Genomic DNA, 23,976 nt, shown 5'->3' with positions numbered 1-23,976 from the left:
CTATAGGAAGCTTACAATCTTTTCTAAAATATGAAATACACATGAAGAGATAGTCAATTTAAGATAGTAAATTACAAACACACACACACTATGGTAACAACAACAAAAAAAGATACGCAGATGATAGCACTCTAATGGCAGAAAGTGAAGAGGAACTAAAGAGCCTCTTGATGAGGGTGAATGCAAAGAGTGAAAAAGCTGACTTGAAAACACAACATTGAAAAAACTAAGATCATGGCATCTGGTCCCATCACTTTATGGCAAATAGAAGGGGAAAAAGTAGAAGCAGTGACAGATTTTATTCGGGGGGTCTCCAAAATCACTATAGACAGTGACTGCAGCCATGAAATTAAAAGATGCTTGTTCCTTGAAAATTATGAGAAATCCGGACAGCATATTAAAAGGCAGAGACATCACTTTGCCAACAAAGGTCCATATAGTCAAAGCTATGGTTTTTCCAAAAGTCATGTACGGATGTGAGAGTTTGGCCATAAACAAGGCTGAGTGTCAAAGAATTGATGCTTTTGAATTATGCTGCTGAAGACTTGAGAGTTCTTTGGACCGCAGAGATCCAGCATTCATATTTTGGTTGCCTGATGCTAAGAACTGACTCTCTGGAAAAGATCTTGATGCTGGAAAAGACTGAAGGCAAAAGAAGAAAGGGTGGCAGAGGATGGGGCTTCTCTGGTAGCTCAGCTGGTAAAGAATCCACCTGCAATGCAGGAGACCCCAGTTCAATTCCTGGGTTGGGAATTCCACTGGAGAAGGGATAGGCTACCCATTCCAGTATTCTTAGGCTTCCCTGGTGGCTCAGCTGATGAATCCGCCTGCGATGCAGAAGACCTGGGTTCGATCCCTGGGTTGGGAAGATCCCCAGATGAGATGGTTAGACAGCATCACTGACTCAATGGACATGAATTTGAGCACACTCCAGGAGACAGTAGAGGACACAGGAGCCTGGCATGCTGTAGTCCATGAGGTCACAAAGAGTCAGACACAACTGAGCAGCTGAACAACCACAACAATGGTAACAACAGATGATAAGCACAAAACTCATGTAACAGAAGGAGCTGTCATAAAGTCTTGGATTATTTGGGGGGAGGTAATATTTCTGTGATCTTGAGTCTATGTCCACAAATTTTAGAAACCCTAGAGGACAGCACCACAAAGTTCTCTTATAAAATACAATAGTCACAATTAAACTTGTATTAAATGATAAACAAGTAACATTATCTGATTTGATTTGATAGTATCACCCATGACTAAAAAAAATTTTTTAGAAGTCTATTTGCAGATAATAAAAAAGAAATAATATAAAATAAATTCATTAAATAAAATCCTATTCACCACTAGAGTCTTCTGTAACACAATCACTACATGAAATCCCTGCTCTGACATTAATAGTAAAATCTACGAGCTCAATGATTATGCCCTTTCATTGAAACACTGGAAACCTACATTCTAATATTTCATCCCCTGTGTTCTAGCATTAACACTGGAAATTGTGGTTGCTATGCAATCCCCCTACTCCCTACATGTAACAGACAACCAAATATGACTCAATGGACTATTAAAGAAAAACGCTAGCTAGCTGTGTTGTGGCAAAATGAAAGACACTAAACGTCAAGTCAGAGTTAAAATTTCTTTTCCTTTGTGTAGAAAAAAGGGAACAACTGAAGGGTTCGTTGGTCGGTTGGTTTGCTTGTTTTTAAGTATAGGGAATAATGTCCATTGTGATCAGATCCAGCAGAAATGTGTAGCCTAGATGGGAGAGAGAGGAGCAAATTGGTTTAGTAAGCTGCTGGAGAGCAAGAGAAGGGGCAAAAGGTTTTGGAAGGAAACTCAGAAACGTCTTTTGATTCCAAACCTGTGTTTTGAGAGAGAAAACAAGGCAGAACTCACAAAGAACTCTAGCTGATTATCATATTTTAATCTGTACTATCTTTAGCTCTTGCCCTGCCGTTTTTGTCACCATTGATACTTAGAACCTAATTTATTTTATTTTTTGCTTGCTTCAGGTTAATAGCTACTCTTAGACCACTGAGACTCCTAGTTATGTGATTGATGAATAACTGATAACTAGATGACTGTGACTGTGGACCATATACTCCCTGAATTTTACAGCTAGAAGGACATCAAAGGTCATTTTACTCAGCCCCTGACTTTATAGATGAGAAAAACGAAACATGAGGAGGTTATTTGATTGAACCATAAGGGTTTAAAAATCCACATTGTAGAGCCATGACAGTTTATCTTGTGCAAAATCAGAAACAGGTTCAAAATGTGATATTCATTTGAAAATTCCTTTGGTATTTTTCTTGTTGTGAACATGGTCACTTTATTCACCTGAGCTCAAATATTACATAAAAATTTTAAACTGGACTAGTTCCTGGGGCTCCTCCAGGCAGCATGGATTTGTGAACATTAACATGTCAACAAACCCTTTATATCTCAAGTTATGAACACTGCATTCATTCTCTCAAACTGTAAAAAATGTCCACTATTTGCCAGACACTCCATGAGGGTCTGTGGAGAAGGCAATGGCACCCCACTCCAGTACTCTTGCCTGGAAAATCCCATGGACAGAGGAGCCTGGTAGTCTGCAGTCCATGGGGTCGCTAAAGGTCGGACATGACTGAGCGACTTCACTTTCACTTTTCACTTTCATGCATTGGAGAAGGAAATGGCAACCCACTCCAGTGTTCTTGCCTAGAGAATCCCAGGGACGGGGAGCCTGTTGGGCTGCCATCTATGGGGTCGCACAGAGTCAGACACGACTGAAGCGACTTAGCAGTAGCAGCAGCAGCATGAGGGTCTGAGAGCACAGAAAGCCTGAACTGTGGGCCAGTTTGGCTGGAATAACGCAAAACTGTGCAAAAGTGGTGTGAGTGACCTAAAACACACATAAGGTAAAAATTGGGGCCAGCAGAACCTAGGTCTGGCTAATCCCAGAATCCGTCTTACTGCCTGCAGATCAGAGTTTCTGGGGGTGGACCTGGGGTCAGATTGAGGGAAGATGCCTGGAGGGGAGAGTCACTGAGAGGCCAGGCCCAGGATGCAGAGAGAAGCCAGGCAGAGGGGCCAGGTGTTCAGAGCAGGTGGCAGAGGCCCACAGCAGATGTTGGCGGGGGGTGGGGGTGGGGCACGCAGGCAGGGCAGGATTGTGAATGGGTTCCAACCTGAAAGTCTGTGTTTTATCTTGTGAAATAGACTACAATGTCGAGCAAGAGTGAGAGGTGGTATGATAAGGTAAAGGCAGCTAAAGACATTAGAGGGAAGAATATTGAGGAAATTTAAAAGGCTGTTGATACAAAGCATGTGAAATAACTGCCAGGCATCATTAAGGGGTCAGCTGAGGTTGGAGACTAAGATTTACTGTGGCGGCAATCCAATTGTGTCATTTTTCTCCAGCACTAATTAGCTGCCCAGGTGTAAGGTCAGAAAAGGTGGACAGATGAATTGACCCAAGTTTAGAATTTTTCTAGGCTTGTGGGATAAAAAGACAAGAGAGTAAGAGAAGACTGGAGAAGCATGCCATGGAACTCAGGCTGGCCAGGGAAGAAACCAATGGCCAAAGACTTGACTATGCTGTCCGTACATATAAAATACTTAAACAATCAAATATTAAAATAGTCAATATTTAATATTAAATTAAAAGATTCAAAAATAAGAGATACAATTATTCTACTCTTCTCTCTCAGGACTGTTTTTTGTCCCTAAAGTCTCAAACCTCTCTTATCTCATGTTTCCTGCTTCAGTGGCCAACATCTCCATCCACCCAACTGAAGCTTGCTGCTGCTGCTGCTAAGTCGTTTCAGTCGTGTCTGACTCTGTGCGACCCCATAGATGGCAGCCCAACAGGCTCCCCCATCCCTGGGATTTTCCAGGCAAGAATACTGGAGTGGGTTGCCATTTCCTTCTCCAATGCATGAAAGTGAAAAGTGAAAGTGAAGTCATGCAGTCATGTCCGACTCTTCGCGACCCCATGGACCGCACCCTACCAGGCTCCTCCATCCATGGGATTTTCCAGGCAAGAGTACTGGAATGGGGTGCCATTGCCTTCTCCGAACTGAAGCTTAGGAGTCATCTTTTATCTCGTTCCCTATTCTATGTATATCCCATCAATCACCAAGACCTGGAGATTCTATCTTCATTTATTTTTAATCTATCTCCTCTCCCTCACTATGGGCACTGAATTCACTCAAGTCCTCAAAATACCTCACCCAGACCAATATAACGAGGTCCAAAGTGGTCTACCTGCCACTTTGCTCCTCTCTGAGCAATTCCCATCAATGCTGATGGAGAAGGAAGTGCAGTGACCGTGAAGAGCAAAGGCTTGCAGATAAGCCTGGGTTGGAGTTCTAGCACCTTCATCTTCTAGCTGTGAGACTGTAGCTGCAGTCTCAGTTTCTTCATCTTTAAAATAGAAATAATAACCATATCTGTCACATATCATTCTTGGGAAGATTAACTGAGATGATATACATAAAGAACTGAGCATTAGGCCTGGCACCAGGCAGCCTTCAGCAAACCTCAATTGTTATGTCATTCAGTCAGTTCAGTCGCTCAGCCATGTCCGACTCTTTGTGACCCCATCGACTGCAGCACGCTAAGCCTCCCAGTCCATCACCAACTCCTGGAGTTTACTCAAACTCGTGTCCATTGGGTCAGTGACGCCATCCAAGCATCTCATCCTCTGTCATCCCCTTCTCCTCCTGCCTTTAATCTTTCCCAGCATCAGGGTCTTTTCAAATGAGTCAGTTCTTCGCATCAGGTGGCCAAAGTTTTGGACTTTCAGCTTCAGCATCAGCCTTTCCAAAGAATATTCAGGACTGATTTCCTTTAGGATGGATTGGTTGGATCTCCTTGCAGTCCAAGGGACTCTCAAGAGTCTTCTCCAACACCACAGTTCAAAAGCATCCATTCTTCGGCACTCAGCTTTCTTCACAGTCCAACTCTCACATCCATACACGACTACTGGAAAAACCATAGCCTTGACTAGACGGACCTTTGTTGGCAAAGTAATGTCTCTGTTTTTTAATATGCTGTCTAGGTTGGTCATAACTTTCCTTCTAAGGAGTAAGCGTCTTTTCATTTCATGGCTGCAGTCACCATCTGCAGTGATTTTGGAGCCCAAAAGATAAAGTCTGACACTGTTTCCACTGTTTCTCCATCTATTTCCCATGAAGTGATGGGACCAAATGCCATGATCTTCGTTTTCTGAATGTTGAGCTTTAAGCCAACTTTTTCACTCTCCACTTTCACTTTCATCAAGAGGCTCTTTAGTTCTCCACTTTCTGTCATAAGGGTGGTGTCATCTTCATATCTGAGGTTACTGATATTTCTCCCTGCAATCTTGTTCCAGCTTGTGCTTCATCCAGCCAAGTTTCTCATGATGTACTCTGCATATAAGTTAAAGAAGCAGGGTCACAATATATACCCTTGACGTAGTCCTTTTCCATTTGGAATCAGTCTGTTTTTCCAAGCCCAGTTCTAACTGTTACTTCCTGACCTGCATACAGATTTCTCAAGAGGCAGGTCAGGTGGTCTGGTATTCCCATCTCTTTCAGAATTTCCCACAGTTTATTGTGATCCACACAGTCAAAGGCTTTGGCATAGTCAATAAAGCTGTGGTGGTGGTGGTGGTTTAGTTGCTAAGTCGTGTTTGACTCTTACAACCCCATGGACTATAGCCTGCCAGGCTCCTCGGTCCATGGGATTTTCCAGGCAAGAATATTGAAGTGGATTGCCATTTCCTTCTCCGGGGGATCTTCCCGACCCAGGAATTGAACCCTGGTCTCCTGCATTACAGGCAGATTCTTTACCAACTGAGCTATGAGGGAAGTCCCAATAAAGCAGAAGTAGATGTTTCTCTGGAATTCTTGCTTTTTCGATGATCCAGCGGATGTTGGCAATTTGATCTCTGGTTCCTCTGCCTTTTCTAAAATCAGCTTGAACATCTGGAAGTTCACAGTTCACGTACTGTTGAAGCCTGGCTTGAGAATTTTGAGCATTACTTTGCTAGCCTGTGAGATGAGTGCACTTGTGCAGTAGTTTGAGCATTCTTTGGCATTGCCTTTCTTTGGGATTGGAATGAAAACTGACCTTTTCTAGTCCTGTGGCCACTGCTGAGTTGTCCAAATTTGCTGGCATATTGAGTACAGTACTTTCACAGCATCATCCTTCAGGATTTGAAATAGTTCAACTGGAATTCTACCACCTCTACTAGCTTTGTTCGTAGTGATGCTTCCTAAAGCCCACTCAACTTCACATTCCAGGATGTCTGACTCTAGGTGAGTGATCATACCATCGTGATTATCTGGGTTGTGAAGATCTTTTTTGTACAGTTCTGTGTATTCTTGCCACCTCTTCTTAATATCTTCTGGTTCTTTTAGGTCCATACCATTTCTGTCCTTTATTGAGCCCATCTTTGCATGAGATGTTCCAATAGTGCCATCATTATTCTAACCACCTAACAACACACAAACCAAATCTTATCATCCCTCTGCTTGAAATCCTTCAATGGCTTACCCCAGTCTGGCCCTCCCCTCCACAGCTCACACTCCTGTTCTTACACATGACAGCTCTCTCTCTGCCGGCACACTTTTCTCTTCAGGTCCCTCCCTCTACTAGCAAACGCCCGATGGCCCTTTGAGGCTCAGTCCAGTCTCCTGAGTTAGGTGCTCCCCCATGTACCCCCCTTAGCAGCACCTATATACTGGTCCACAAGCTTCTTGTCTCTTTATGTTCCTGAGCCCTCAAGGGGCAGTAGCACAGACCTTGCTAAATAAGTGAATGGAGGTGAGAAGCAGAAGAGCTGTCTGTGTTAAGCATGAGTACAGCACTGAGTATATTTCAGGGCACAGTGGAGACAAGTCTGAAGAGGCAGGCAGAAGGCAAGGCTTTCTAAGCAACGGTACAGAGTGTGAATTTATTCCAAATAAGATAGAGAGAAGTGCCCTCCTTTTCCTCTAAATTACTCACACAAAGGTAGGAGGGGAAAAAAGAGAAATCAAAGGAAGGAAAGAAAATGAAGAAGAGAAAGATAAAAATAAGTAAGCTTTGTTAAACTAATGGAGAAGGCAATGGCACCCCACTCCAGTATTCCTTGCCTGGAAAATCCCATGGATGGAGGAGCCTGGTAGTCTGCAGTCCATGGGGTTCCTGAGGGTCGGACACGACTGAGCAACTTCACTTTCAATTTTCACTGTCAAGCATTGGAGAAGGAAATGGTAACCCACTCCAGTATTCTTGCTTGGAGAATCCCAGGGACGGGGGAGCCTGGTGGGCTGTCAATGGGGTCACACAGAGTCGGACACGACTGAAGTGACTTAGCAGTAGCAGTTGTTAAACTAAAACATCCAAATGAAGAAGTTTTTCACCTAAAGCCTGGCTTCAAAGACTAACTACAAAATGACCAGCAAAAATAGACTTCAAAAGACACAACCAAATATACATCACAGTGGCAAGAATCCAATATATAAATACAATCAATTTGTTTCCTCATTAAACGCCTTCATGAAGAAAATGATTTAGTACAAATGCTAAAGCTACTGACACAGATTAATCAAAAAATAACAACAGAATTCTAATTAAAGACTTAATATTTCACTCATTCACACTAAAACAAAATTTGGATAAATATATAAAAACATAATCTAGAATGCATCCTTCCATGGTAACCACTCTAACAGCTACAGTGAATTGATGAAATTAAAAAAACAACTCCTATCCTTAAGTGTACACTTTCTTCCAATTAAGAACTGAGATGTACACAAAAATTCAGAAATCATTTTAAAATTATTGCACAGTTTGACCCTCAACTTGACTTTTTTCTAATTGTACAAGAGTCTATACTAAAATATCATTCTTCCCCATTTACTTCTTGGTACAGTGCCTATAGCAGTCACAGTTAAACCCTTATATGAGGTACTCTGTTATCCAAATCATAAAAGTAGGGAACTGGATTAGAGCTAAAGGCTAATGACTATGTGACCAGTTCTACTGCTGTATCAATACAGGTCAAGGGTCACCAGCAGTTCAGCCACAACAACCAGTCAATCTCAGGACTCACCTGACCCATCCTGGGGCCAGGACTTCTGGTTCTGTCCCACATCAAGGGATTCCCCAGCATCAAAAATGTCTCCAGATGTTGCCAGGCCATGCGGAAGCACTTAAGACAGCAAGCAAACATCAGGACAAGGAAAGAACCAAGACTATTTATTCTGACCATATCTCCATCCCTCATCCTAGAAGCTAATTAGGTTGAAATGCTGTCAGCTACTGGCTGGCCCTAAGCCCTGCTGGTAAGATCTTCCTGTCAATCAAACCCCGTCATATTGGGAGACCCTCCTAACCACTCAAACCAATAGCCTACTCATACTTCCAGTCAAATCCTTCTTCCTTCGTTCCCTCTCGCTGTTAAAATTCAGTTTTAAACCAAAATAGCTACTTATCTAAACAAAAATGGTATCTTCTAATAAAGATTTCTACACCTACTTGTCTGATTTTAAGAATCTCCTGGAACCCTAATTGAAACGCAAATTCCCCAGGGTCCACACCAGACCTAGTAAATTAGCATGTCCAGGTTAGTGACCTAGAAGTCTGTGTTTTTAACAAGATCCCCAGGTAATTCATATGATGGGGCAAGTTTGTAGAACACCATTAAGGACATGGGTATTTCATAAATGGTTGCCTGTTAAGGGAATTATAAACAGGCAGCCCCTAGTTCAAGTATAGACTGTATTCCAAAATTCACTTCCATTGTTTGGATCTGGAAATGCATTTTCCTAATGAAACAAAGTGATAGATAGTGTTAAATTTTCTGCATCTTCTTTAAAAAAATTAAATCTTATTTACAAATCTGAAATATAGTAAATACAATCTTTAATTTACCAACCAACCACATTTCAAAAGCTGAAGCACAATGTTGGCCATTTAGAATGTATTTTCCCACTGACATGAAGTTCTGAAAAGTGGTTATATTATCTGGTTATCCATAAAAGCTTGTGAAGCTCATAATAAACCAAAGGCAGCTATGGAATCAAGGATATAAATATGAGCTCAAAGCAAGAAATACTGGGAAGAAAGAAACATCTGTCTTCCTTTTCTGGGCATGCACAGAGAATAAACATAGGCAAACTTGAGAGTCTTGTCCCTCTTCTCTCCCTTTGCAACCGTCCTCTGCCTCCCAGAGGCCTCAGCCCAGGAACCAAGGACTCATACGGTATCCATAATTCCCTACTAAAGCATCAGCTTACCCATCCCTGTCCCAGGCTTTACTCTCTTCAGTCATGTACCTCTTCTCCACAAATCCAGTAAAAATTCCCATTTCCAGGATTTGATTCCATCTTATCTTTTCAGCTATGTGTTTCATTACTTCCTTATACCTAATCAACAGAATTATCCTTTGGTTCCCAACCACGGCTAAACTTTTATCTCCTCTGTTTCTTTGTACATGCTGTTTTTGTGTGCAATACATCTGACCAAAAATCCTTCCCTTTCAAATCCAAGACCAAGCCATGATGACATCTCATCCATGAAGACATCTCATCCATGAAGATTTCTTATTTCTGTATCTTTTTTATCTTTCTCATTAGGTTGTAAATTTCTTGGGAATATCTATTGGGTATCTACAGTGTAACATGCATTGTATTAAGCACTTTTATATGCATAACAACAATCCTACAAGGTGGGCGTATTGTATAATTATTCAGTTTATCTGGTTCAAAAACAACAAGTTATAGGAGGACTGAAAACTGTCATATAATCACCACAAAAATGCTTTGCACATAGTAGATGCTCAATAAATATTTGTTGCATGAATGAAGTAGCATTATTCACTTATGAAGAAATCAAGCCTCAGTAAGAGTGCTGGCCAAACAATCATCCTGCCTTGGTTCAGATCCCAAGTCCAAACCCTAACAGCTGTATAACCTTGAGCAAGTTCTCTGAACCTCAGTATTCTCATCTGCTAGCTGGGGATTATTATAGTATTCACCTCACACCTGTTGTGAGGGATAAATGAGAAAATGTGTGTGAAGTCCTCCAACACTGGGCCTGGCACATGGTAACTGTGTGATGAATGTTAGCTGTGACTGTAACTCTTCAGTTGCAGAGGCAAGAGTTTCTAAAGCCCTCATTCTTTCTGAAGAAAAGGATCCTCTGTTAACTTTATAACCCTCAGTGTACCAACCACTGTGTGTTGCCCCATAGGTTCAACAAACTTATTGAATTTCCACAGCACAATCATCTTAACCAAAAGTTAGAAGAAAACCATTCAGTAGGGCTAGTGCACATCAAAGTACTCTGGCATGTAGAGTTTGAATGATTTTTAATTTCTCCTTTTTATCTATTTGTATTTTCTAAATCTCTACAGTGAACATGTAAATCTTAAATCACTGATATCAGAGCCCTTATCCTTCCAAGTGAATTTATATTTGTAAAAGAGGACTATGCGCCTAAACGAGTCTCTAAATGGTGAAAATCCAGGTATGTAACAAATTGAAACCAAGCATTTCAGACTGCCTAGAGAAGATACCTATGCATGGTGGGCTCTGTGCTAGCGCTGTTCATGAGTCTGGCCGCTTACTGGCCCAAGAACTTCTTGAAAAACAGGGATATATTTTCTCTGACACTGTTTTGATCACCTGGCATTGTGCCCAATAAAGAGTAAACAAATAGCCAATACATATTTGTTAAGTAAATTAACTGCTTCCGGCTTGTAATCCTCACCCTTGCTTTTAGTTAATTCCATTTCTCTCCATGACCAACATGAAAATCAATCACAGTGACTGATGTTTTGAGAAGGAGGAAGTGAATGGTTTACTCAAGCACCATCACTTTGGAAAGCTAGTCTCACAAATAAAAATGTTTCACTAAATAGCCACACAGAGTGTAGATAATCCATTTCTAATGAGGGATTCATCCTGTGTCAGTTCAGTGCAGCTCAAAAAGATAAAATCTAAGAAAGGGAAGTTGTTCCTAGTCAACAATTAGATAGCTCATCTAATGAAGACCTTGAGAATGAACTTCCTTTATTAAAAAAAAGAAAAACAACAACTTATTTTAGAAAAGTCATCATAAATTACTAAAAGGACTGCTGTATTTCATATGGCTCAAAAATAATCTTACTTTTGTGTGTGTCTGTGCACGCATGCTTAGTTACAGAGTTAAAAAAAAACCTCCAAATACATCTATTTATTTGAATAGAAATGACCCAAGGCTACAATTAAAGCCCAATTTCCTCTATCCATATCTCTTTTCCCTGCAATGCCAACTCCTTTCCCACCTGGAAATAAATACTCTTTGGTTTTTAAATCCCCGCCTGTTTTTGTTCCCTGCCTCTGTGTAAAACAGGAAAGGCTCTGATATCAGTGATTTAAGATTTACACATTCACTGTAGAGATTTAGAAAATACAAATAGATAAAAAGGAGAAATTAAAAATCATTCAAACTCTATATGCCAGAAATTACTATCATTAACATTTTGGTGCATTTTTTCAGACATGTCTCTGAAAAAAAAAAAAACCCATTTCTTCATGTATAGTATATCTTATCATTCCATATCAATATATCTTCTTCTATAGCACAAATGATTAAATTATCTTCTTTTTTATATCTCCCCTTTCAACAGAATGGAGGAGCAGAATAAACTGGAACAGGGAGAAGCCTGAAGCAGAGAATCAGAAAAGAGAATTGTGCAAAGCTCTGAGTAAGACTTCATGAGAGCTAAAATTTAGCCAGTGAGAAAGAGAATAGAAAGAAGAAGACAGATTTAGAATGAAGAATCAATAGGCTTGTTGATGGTTTGGGGAGTAAAGAGGAGTGACTTCCAGGATTCTGCCTAGGGGGTCAGGACCTAGTGAAAGCAGAAATAGACTTCAGGGGTAAGCGGAATATAAAATAATGAGTTCAGTTCTGGACACTCAATCAGATATGATTCTTCTGGCTACAAAATAACAGAAAATCTGACTGACAGAGGCTTAAGCAAATACAAGTTTATTTTTCCTTCAAAAGAAAAAGTCTGAAGACTGGTGATTCTAGGCATGATGCAGGGTCCCAACAATGGCATGAAGAACCTAGGTTCTTCCCTTATTTCTGCTCTAACACCTTAGAGCAGAGTAATGTCTTACAGTGGCTACTGCATTTCAGTGCTTTATTTTGGCCTCCCAAGCATAAGATTTGGAGAAGGAAATGGCAACCCACTCCAGTATTCTTGCCTGGAGAATCCTATGGATGGAGGAGACTGGTAGGCTATAGTCCACAGGGTCGCAAAGAGTCAGACACAACTGAACGACTTCACTTTCTCTTCCTAAGCATAAGATTGCCATGTGAGAAGCTATCAGAAGTCTTCTCCTCACATTTCTTTGGCCAAAACTGTATCTTATGCAAACTCTAGACCAACCACTGGCAAAACAGAATGGCTTTCAGATCATGAGTCCTTCCCTAGGAAGGTGGGGTGATGTTGTCTAGGAAGAATGGAGGGTGGCTGTTGGAGAGGCATACAGCAGGTCTGTCCCAGCTTTGCAAGTTTGAGATATCTATAAGATAATCTATAAGACACCCGAAAGGAGCTGTCCAATATGCTGTATAGTGCCTTGGAGACAGAACTGCAGTTGAGCTGCAGAACTATGCAACTGCTTACAGAGAATGTGATGAGAAAGAGGCAAGCCTAAGAAATAGCAGTGAAGAAGGCAGGGTAGAAAAACAAGCTCAAGCCAAAGCCCAAACTAAGAGTATAAGTACAAGGAAGAAGGAAAACCAGGAGAGACTATTATCATGGGGACCAACAGAGGGAGAGAGTTTTTATTTGCTTTTGCTGTTTTTATTTGCTTGTTTGTTTTTACTTTTTGAGGAAAAGGGAGCTATTAATATTGTCACATGCTGCAGATACACCAAATAAGATAAGGCTTGAACAGTGTCACCCGGATGATGCAATCAGCAAGTTACTGGTATTTTGGCAAGAGTAACTTGATAGGAGCAGAGATTAGATTATAGGGGACTGAAGAGTGGCCAGAGAAGAAGCCAGAAATGGCTTGCCTAGGCTTCTATTTCAAGAAGAAAAGAGAGAGAGAGAGAGAGACAGGACAGTAGCCAGAGAGGGAATCACTGTGTAGGATGTAATGTTTTTCTGAATATTAGGAGGGATTTGAGCATATTTATATGATGAATGGAGAGATGTAATCAGGAGGGAAAAGCTAAATTTGAGAGAGAAGGTCTCTAGGGGGCAGTGGTTATAGCAGAGTGAAGATGACAACTATGAGTCAAAGCCTCAGTCCTCAAATAGCATGAGGGGAGACTCTGAACTCAAACGATGACAGAGAACTGTAAAACCATGTAGGCAAATCTCAAAAGGGAAGAGGTCTGGCAAAAGATTGAATAGTAAAAATCTAGAAATGACAAGCAAGGAGCATGAAGGATGCCAACAGCACTTCTGGAAAATGAGCAAGTTCTATTTAAGATAGCTGCAAGCAAAACAGTATCCTGAAGAAGAGTCATGTTTTACTTGGGCAGGGATGGAGAAAAGAGGTTGAGGATATCGTGGAGTTTGATTATACTAGAACATGGATTCTAGGAAACACAGGGGGAAGGATTAGAAAAGAAGTCCTCAGGAAAGATGAAAGATGGTGGAAACAAGGAAGTGCAAAGCTTTATAGGAAAGATGATAACCAAAGGCAGAGGGCTTAAGATGGATCATGTCTGGACTAACTGGCATCCATACTCTGAAAGAACTCCAACACATGGGCAGCAGCCCTGTAATCTTATGCCACAGAATATTAGAGAAATGTCATCACAGGAGACATTTAAAGAGATGGATGCCATCTTTACAAATGGCTCTGTAACTCCTAATGCTCAATAAAAAGAATGTGTTCTATCTTTGGACAAGAATATGTGGGGCTGGCCACTGAATAGTAAATTTCAAAATATAGAGGATCTCTTGTTCTAATGTTTAGCCAAGGACCAGATAACACATTTATAACAGTTTCTCCCTCATTCGACTCACATTATTGAGCTCATATCATATGCCAGTACTGTGATAGATTGTTTTTTAAAAAATGAACATCCATGTGATTAAGAAGTTTATAATCTCCATAAGTATGTCGTCCAAGTTCTAAGAAACTGAATTTAAAATGAACTTAAAAGTATGTGGTAGAGCAGTGATTCTCAAATGTTTCTGTGCATACAAATAACCTTGGGATCTTATTAACATGCAGGTTCTGATTCAGTGGGTCTGATTCAATGGAGCCTGAGATTCTGCATTTTTAACAACTTTTCAGGTGATGTTGATGTTGCTGGTCCATGAGTCACTCTTGAGCATCAAGAAGCTAGGACTCTAGCAAAAAGGATTTCTTGCTTTACCTTTTCTATTTACACTGACCTATAAGGTCCTAAATTTTTTCCTCTTTTCCTTGTTAACTCTCTTACCCATCTGTTCTTTCTAATAAAAAGAGAGGTTAGGGTAGAAAAACTTAAAAAAAGCTTGCTCTTCTATTAGCTACAAAAGCAACTATTAGCTATACAGACCGGTGTCGTGAACATGTCAACCATCTATCTCATGTGATTACATACTTTTGTGGAATCCCTACTATTTCAAACAGGGCACCTAGATATTCAGTAAAAGAATAAACAGACTGGGAGCAGCAGTTAATTCTAGTTATGCCATATGGCAGTATAAAACACTGGCTGGAACCTGAAAACTCAATTTCACAAGAGTCTGACTTATTCTGAATTTTAATCATTATAGGATCAGCAAACATATGTCTACCAACTTCCTCCATTTACACAAAATTCTAAAGAATAATCAGACTGCATACTCAAAAATGATTGGTTTTTCCCAAATGGACTTAAAATTTCTCTTCTACTGGATTCTTAAAATCAAGTAGCTGCTGACAGCTCCAGTTTAATTTCTCTTTCAAACAAAATCTTCAAACAGTACTTTTAACAAATAGTATTGTTTGCTTTCTTACCATCTTCATGGTCAGCTCACAGTGTAATTTTGCACAAGTATAATTTTCTCTGCTTCTGGATTCTTCATCTTTGGGGCTGGCTCAGCTGCTGACCCTCCTTGTCCCTGTGAATTCCCTCCATCGTGCCTGTCACTGCTGAGACACCCGTCCCACCACATTCTCTCCATTTCACCCCTCTCCAGAATGGAGACATTATCATTTCTAACACATACTCCATCGCCTGTCCTATCAGAGCTAAGATACTTTCATCTCCTGTACATCTCATAATTTCAAGATAAGGACAGAAAAATCAGTTCTTTTTCTGTGAACTTTTGTCTCTGGTGCTTGAGAGACTATCCTGATATCCCCTGAACATGTTTTAGTGATAACATTTACTGCACCGGGGCCAAAATGATTTTCTGCCACTTTCAATTCTAGTTCAATAAAAGAATAAGAGCTTTGTTTCTAACCTCTGTCATTTTTAATACCATAAAATGATTTAAAAAATGTAAAATTGAGTTCCATTTCCTACTGGACTACCAATCTCATATTAGCTTTCCTTTTATCAAATTTATGAGAAAAGTCAGAAATTGCCTTTCCTTAAAAAAGATCAAAATCTCAGGATCTCCTGGGCAGAATGCTTGAATTGAATTTGAACTCTCAATAATTGCTAGCCTGGAAGTCTTAAAGAAGTATAAAAGTTAGATACTTAAAGTTAGTTATGTCAGAAATAACAAACTGAAGGATCATCCCTTAGACTACTATCATCCAGAAATAATAAGGTTATTCTTAGAAAATTATAATCCTAAAAATATCACAGACATACTTATTACATTTCCAACATGAGGAAGTCTACGGTTTTCTGAAACCACAGTATGAATGAAGTCTATGGTTTCGAACTGCAAAGTGAAACAAATGTTTTTTGCAACATCACATTATGAAATGTTTCAGATATGCATAAAAGGTAAATGAACACCCATATATATGTATACTCATAATCTAGATGCTATGATTCACATTTTGTTATATCTGCTTTGTCACTTATCCACCTATCCATCCATCTTGTTTTTGATGCATTCCAAAATAAACTACAGATGTTGCAAGACTCTAGATGCATATATAATTAACTAAACTTCAATATTTATTTACAGTTCCTTTAAACCAATAAGCTTTTGAAAGATGCCAATTCTTTTTTAAAATAATGGCTTGCTTAAGTAAATTATGCAACCACTTAGAAATCCTACATTCTAAATCCTAATCTTTTATTAATTCTCTTACTTTGAGTAATGTCACATATCTTAGTTTTATCATTAACCAAAAAACAAAGGTTCTTGGTAGACATGATAGGAGGTCTTGATTATCAAATCATAAAATGAACATTGTGGTTATGGCAGAATCCAGAAAAGAGAGACACTCCCTTAATAAAACTGAGAAATAGCTAATTGGAAATTATGTGGGCATAAAGTTTTCTATAAATTATAATAACTCAACAAGGCTCACAAACTCAAGAGGGAGCTTGAGGGTGAGCATTTAATCATAACACATAAGCGTCACTGTATATCTATGATAAAACAACTTGATTATTGAAGACTGAGTCACTCCAAGTGGGAATTTCATAACAAGGCACTAGCATCAAACTGGAATTTTCTTGGCTTTGTGAAGCTGTAGCTGGCTTATAAACTCCTTATTAATTAAGTAGAGTGAGAACTGCCACAGGGATAGCTGCCCCTTCCTTTATGAGCTGTTTATTCCCCTACACTGATTTTTCTTTTTTTTTCTTTTAGAAGATTGGCCTGGAAGGGGCATTCTTTGAAGCCTGAAGAATCAAAGCTGCTGCAAAGCACTGCTGAGAGTTTCGAAAGAATTATGAAGAAACTACATTGGACCTGAGGCGATAGGCTGAGATCTCCCTAAACAGGTCAGCAGTTGGTCTGCAAAATATTCCCATTGCCAAGGAGGCAGTGACATCTTGTGTAAATCAAAAACTAAAACCCTGAGATATCTCATTTCCATTTTAAATGCATGGGGGTTAAATATGGATATCTAGCACTTGAGAAGTTCCTGTGGGATTGATTTTTTTTCCTGTCGTTTCTGAGCCTTTTGCTGGGTGTGATAAGAAGGACCGCATTTCATTATCAACCCTGCTAGTGCTGCACTTCAGGGAGACTAGATGAGGCTACACAGTCGGAGAGAAGATCCGGCTTCCAAAGAAGAAATGATTCACATGTTGTGATTATAAAAACCCACTTTAGGCCCAACTCATTTTCAACAGAATCATGAAATAAAATGAAATCCCAAGGAAATGAAATTTCCTGCATCATTTTGCAAATTAAAAAAAAATGAAAAATCATAGTGATACCATAAAAGAAATCAAATTTTTGAGGTTTCAAGGTTTGGTTGGTAATGTTTGCATTTTTGTAACATTTGAAAAAACAATCCCAAATAACATTTTGGGGGAGGCAACTGAAAAAGAAAACACAAGATCATGCTTAGGCAAATCTTCAATTGAATCAGACAATGTTACAGAAAAAACATCAGAACAAAGACTTTGAATTCTGAGAGCTGACCCAGTGCTCTTGCATTTCTCTCCCCTTTGCTCTAATTTCAGTGTAACACAGGAAGTGGATACAGGATGGATCTACATCAGAAATAAGAGAAAACCAGCAAATTAGAGATAACCACAACCAGGAGGGCCTAACGCCACAAGTTTCTGGAGATCCATAAATAGATGAATACAGAGAGGCATTTTTTTTCCCCCACTGGCTTTCTATAAGCAGAAAAAATAGCACACATTGGGACAAAAGACTAGATCCAGATCAAGTGAGATTTAAAATCAAGGCCAAAGTTAACATTGGTAAAATGAAGACTGTAATTTCATATAAATGATCTTTTCACACAATGTATGAATTAAGAGCCCCCATTTATAGACAAATAGAAAAGCTTCTAGTATTAAAAAAATTGATACTGAGGATTTTCTGAGATCTTCCAAGACAAATCCGTTTCAAGTAGCTAATAGGAATGTGCCCAAGTAATAATGATGGCTATAATTCTATTAGAAGTAAAGCAAATTCAGAGACCTAACTATAGGACTAAATAGTAGTGTTCAGCTTATTCTAACGGGTCAGTCCAACCTGAAGGGAGAAAGCTCAGTTATCTACCTGCTTCCCAGGTTTCATTTCAAATGACCTTCCACTCTTGATAGAACATGTTATTCTGTTTAATGAGCTCAGTACTGGGAATGTTTAATAAAAATGATTGAAAAAAACAAGATTAAAAAAAAACCCACTTACTAAAAAGTTATTGTACATCAAAATTACTCATATAAAATATTTATTTTATGGGATGATCAAAGGGAGAGGCTTCTATCTACTAACACCACCAAAATAGCCCAGTGTAAAAGAAAACAAAAATGGATCAATTTAATCTTATAGCTGGTACCAAATCCAAGACACCTACTCAAGTGAAAGAATAAACAAAATAATCATCATCATAAAATTAAAAAGGAGTCATACACTTCAAGGCTGCTTTGAAAGTAGAGGAAACTTGCTATGAAAGAACATGTAATAAAATGATCTTCCTTTCCAAGTTAAGCCGAGAGACCAACAGCAAGTAATATTATACCAGTTTCACCTGTAGACCATTTCAGACTAAAAGAGAAACAAAAATAACCCTTTACTACTCCCAGTAAGTATATCTCCAAAAATCTTTAACACAATTGTGAAATCTCAACATACACTCACTAAATAACAGAAAACTAGTACAGGGATTTAGCCTATAATTGATAACTTGAGAGCCGTGAAGTTGTGAGTTTTTGTTTGCTTTCTTGGATAAGGGTGAGAAGCAGAGATAGGACTGGAAAAGGAAGAAATGAATTTTTAAACTTCAAGATGTGGTCAAATTATTGCTATAAGTTTGAAGCTTTTTCAGAGCTCTTTAAACTTAGATAGATTGCACTAGTACCTACTACCTTTTTTATTTCTGCATTGGCACTGAAACGCCAGTGAAAGTAGCAAAGTGAATAGAAAGAGAAGATATGAACAAATATCTAAACTTGTAACAAAAATGTACCAACAACACATTTCACATTTCTTCTCTTGATAAGCACACTTCATCTGAATGTTTTTTGTTTGGGAATTTTAAGCTCAATAACCAGCATTTAGGAAAAGTAACATTCTCCATGTAATTAATGGCGATAATATTGACAGCATATCACTTTGAAAATCTTGCTCTCAAGAGTTACATTGGACTAACTCCTTGTCTTTCCTCCAATACAAAGACAGAAGAACAATATATTCTTAAACTAAATTCTGTTTTAAAGCTAAATCCATGGTAAGCTGATAAGAAAAACTTGAAGTTCCCAAAGAGAACTGGAATTATTTTTATGATATTTGTACTAACATATCATGTTTCATGCAGAGCTATATGCTAACCACCCACAATGAGACATGTTCAAGATATTCTTTCAGTCTGTACTTTAAAAGCACTGGTTTTGTGGGGTTGTGCCATAATCCTGTTACATAAAGTTATTTCTTTATTTCTTTCCATTTCAATATGCTATTAATCTACCTGTCTCTTTTTGGAACTCCTTTAAGTTTCACAAAAGAAAACAATACTCTAAATTTGTTTCCATTGGCTCTAGACTTCACTTCCAACAGTGAGCATAAATGACTAGCTGCTCCAAAATGAGCCATGGAGAATTTATCCCTACCTCAGTAATAAAAATTTTCTATTTTCTTCACCCTTTCCCCCATTCTCAATGCATTCTTGCTGTCAGATGGCCTCCCCTGAATCAAACTTAAGAAATGCTCAACTGTTTCTGCAAATGCATAAGAACGCCCTTAAACGTCTGAGTATAGATGAAGTATGTTTCATTCCAGGTGCCTCACAGCTGGCACTGGTCCTGCAGTGACCACCGCAATAAAACAGGAGGAGCCTCTGCCTGGCTTTCATCCTAATCATTCTCTAAAGAGCTTGCTGAAAACTTGGACTCAGAATGTGAAAGCTGTTAGTTTTAGGGAGAAGGTTTAAATGAGGAGGCAGTTTGAAGAAGAGCCATGAACATCACAGCTCAGGACATCAAATACCACAACAGGACTTCATTTCCTTGGAATCACGCAAAGTGCCATCCGTTTTTTATTTGTCTTATATGGAAAACATTATCCTTCATTGGTAATACTCTTAAGCCAAAAAAACCCTATCAAGACAGAAATACAGATATGATTTTCAGGCTGGGAAGACAGAAAACCTACTTGTACTGAAAAACAGATGAGCACTTGGAGGACATCCATGACTCAACACAACTATCATTTTCTGGGGTCAGTCACTCTAGGCAACAGAAAGGTGGCAAACAGCACATAACAGCTGTGATGAAGTCAGATGCTTTAATTTACAGCGAGTCCACAGTCATGGCAAATAGCACTGAATTCTGAGCCACCATAAAAATTACAGCCAAGCCCCTAGAGTTTACCAGGAATCAGTATTTTCCCATCACTCCACTCTATTCTCAAGCAGCACAGTGTGGAGGAAATAATTAAATGAATTAAAGCAAGGACGCAACAAAGATAGAATGGAAAGTTTTGGGGGGGGCAGTATATGTATATATGGCATTTATATTTACCTAGTGTCTTTCCCAGGTTATCCTGCTAGAGATTTCTTACCCACCTTCGGCCCTAATGTGCCAAGTTAGTAGTTTTAGACAGATGCCTACCTCCCCACAAATTTACCAAACCCCTAAAGTTTTATTGCTTTAATATGACTCAAGATCAAACTTTTAAAGTGGCTTTCATTAATTCTTTTGATGTTACTTGGCCATTTTCCATATACATTTAGCTCTCAAGTTTGATGATTTCCAAATTTCCTTTCATACTGAGCCTCTGGGAGAGATACAACTTCCACGCAAAAAAAAGTAAATGCGATTGGCATTGTACAAGTTTTCAGTGCTCTCAAAGCAACTGCTACAAATACATATAAGTACATAACATCAACCACCCATACATGGGGCCATACACGCAATGCGGCTGAAAAAGAAGATTCAGTAAGACAAGGGTTACATTATGGGATGATGATTGAATGGGTAAATTTAAGACAATTTCAAACAGCTTGCCAAAGGAAATCCTCATTTTTCCATTTTCTTGTACAGTATCTAATTTCTGGCTCCTCATTTCCTCCTGATCTGATAATTGTGAAATTCTAAATAAAGTGTCATCTTTCTTACAACAAATCAATGAACAGAAAGCTCCCATCAACAATGCAGATGTTTCCTAAAACCCCTGCTGATTATTTCCTGAATATCTATCCCACAAACCACACAGCAAGTCCTTTGAGAACAAGGAACCCTCTCTGCCTCATAATAAATACAGCTTCTATGTCTGTGTGCATGGGTGTGTGTGTATGAGTGTGTGTATGCACTTAAAAAAGAGAACTAAGAAGTAATATGTAAGTGATAACAGTGAGATAACAGTGAGTCACCACAAAATCACCTTTTATTATCAATTTCAGATTGAAATTCAGTCCTTTCCAAGTGCTGCACTGCAAATAACAGGAAAGGAGAATTTCTACTCATTGTATATTTGTCTCCATAGATGCAATAAAATTATTTTTTTATACCATCACAGATTTATACCTTATCACAGATTTATACCATTAACACCACCATATACACAATTATATTTTGGGCATCCCTCTCGCTATCCTTGGTGGCTCAGACAGTAAAGCGTCTGTCTGCAATACAGGAGACCCGGGTTTGATCCCTGGGTTGGGAAGATCCCCTGGAGAAGGAAATGGCAGCCCACTCCAGTATCCTTGCCTAGAAAATCCCATGGACGGCGGAGCCTGGTAGGCTACCATCTATGGGGTAGCAAAGAGTCGGACACGACTGAGCGACTTCACTTTCACTCCCTATAGTACAGTTTAAAATAATTCCATCTTTGTTCCTCATGCCATCCTTATAATAATCCTATAATACAAAGATCAACTTTGTATTAAAGAAATAAAAAATTCTTTAAGTTACTAACTGAGCCTTCAGACACAACTAAGCCTAAACTTATCCACTAATAAAGTATAGGGAAGTTTGTTTTAAACACTCTTCCAACCTAACAAAAATTACAGATATTCTCACTTTTGCAAAAAGCTCTCATCTTTTGCATTCTGTTTGTTTCAATTATTCAGGGCAACCCAGGCTGATAATTACATAGTCCCCAGTTGCTGAGTAAAAGTGATGCTTAATTAGCCAGCAGGAAAGATCGATTAAGATCCAGCAGGGCATCTTGTGAAGTTCTCTCACATTCCTGGAGGGAATATATTCTGGCTGTGCCCTTCGAAAGGATAAAACTCCTTGCTTCTAAGGAGTTTCAATGATGTTTCTAAAGTAGATGATAAGATCTTTCTGCCACACAAATGAAATCCCAGGTATAACACTGCTGAAGCTCTTCCTTTACTAAGAGTACACAGTTCAAACGTTTCAAATCACATTGCCTCCAAGTCGAAAAAGACTTAAGATTGTACTCATTTATCCCCAACTCTCATTCAGTTATCACACTTCGAACAAGAAGTGGTTGAGGAATATACTGTAATGGAAATTTTTTATTTCTCCCTCCATCAAGCAAGTGTATGCATCTGTCAGGTGCTCACATTCTAAAAGGCACAAAAACTAGGTGAGGGCCTTTAATTTAAAAAAAAACAACTTAATGAGCATGATATTCCAATCAGCCTGAGAGTAAGACATTTTAATAGGAGGAAAGAATCAACTGGATAAGTCTAGTTTAAGTTTTCTATTCGGGAAGGAGATGAGGATATAAAATCAGGACTAAAACTCATAGTGGAAATTGTCTCATACTGCTTAACGTCCTCTCTTTCAGTAATTTGGACAAGCATAAATATTTAGCTTTTCACCCATTTTGCAAAAGTGTCCAATAAAGACTAACATAACAATCCAAAGCTAAAAGCAGAATAACTTTCTTAACATATACAACTATAAAAATATTTCCATTGTGGTAAACTAACTACCCTAAATATGCCTGCCTACCTTCAATGCAATTCAGTAAACATTTAAAAGCCTCTACCAAGTATAAAGAACTATAATAAATGTGTCCTACTTTGATAATTTATATACAATTAAAGTAGATTTTGCTGATTATAAATTGCTTTAAACTTTATGAAGAAGAATAATGGAACCGGTTTATACAAACCTAGCTTTGATTTGCTGCAAGCCCCGCAGAATATGGTCTCTGTTGTCCTTTGCACCAGCACTGAGGTTCTCATTCCGCAAACCTTCGGCCAGGAAGTCCTCAGTATCTAAACGAAAAGGAAAGCTGATCAACAGAAAAGAAAAAGTACCAAGAGAGAAGGAAGAAAATCTGGAGGATTAACAAATGGATACAAATTTCTCTTTAAAAACTTTAAAGTTGCAGAATAAGGTGATTGTAAGTAATGCCACAGAAGAGGATACTTATGTATATTTCACTTCTAGTGCCTGTAATATGAAACTGCACTAGATATACTATCAAGATAATGTTACGAATTTATACAGTTGGGTTACATAAGCATATTAAAATTTTGTTTTACATTCTCACCACTCAAGAACACCAAACAAAAAATCCTACATAGCCATAAGTAGGACTTTTGATGGGGTATAAAGTTCTGGAAATAAAAATTTCACTAAGGACCACCATTAAATTCTAAGATGTATGTTCATATCTATTGCATATATCATTAAATAGGTTCCTCCAAGTTCCTCTGAAGGCTAAAGGATGAAAAGTTGAATTCAAAGGTAAAAATAAATGCTATCCAAAATTAAATTAATGTAATATGCCATATTAATAGGATAAAGGACAAAGGCGATGTGATTGTCTCAATGGATGCAGAAAAAGCATTCGACAAAATTCAACAGCACTTTATGATACAACAAACAAAAACACTCAACAAACTAGAAATAGAAGGAAACTTCCTTAGCCTCATAAAGATCATCTACAAAAACCCACTAACATCATACTTAATGATAGGTGAAAATCAATATACAGACCCCCCCCTC

General features: G+C 38.8%; 1 protein-coding gene across 1 annotated transcript in view; it reads right to left on the bottom strand.

Moving 5' to 3' along the window:
• SKAP1 (src kinase associated phosphoprotein 1) overlaps positions 1 to 23,976 on the bottom strand; it is a 305,931-nt gene that overhangs the window by 233,225 nt on the left and 48,730 nt on the right. Inside the window, exon 2 of the mRNA XM_019981906.2 lies at positions 23,135 to 23,240. Within this exon, the coding sequence (XP_019837465.1) occupies positions 23,135 to 23,240 (106 nt within the window). The remainder of the gene's footprint in view (positions 1 to 23,134; positions 23,241 to 23,976) is intronic.

This window comes from Bos indicus, chromosome 19, assembly GCF_029378745.1.
Source record: "Bos indicus isolate NIAB-ARS_2022 breed Sahiwal x Tharparkar chromosome 19, NIAB-ARS_B.indTharparkar_mat_pri_1.0, whole genome shotgun sequence".
Taxonomy (NCBI): Eukaryota; Metazoa; Chordata; class Mammalia; order Artiodactyla; family Bovidae; genus Bos; species Bos indicus.
Note: the sequence above shows the minus strand (reverse complement) of the source record. Positions and strands in the feature narration are given on the sequence as shown.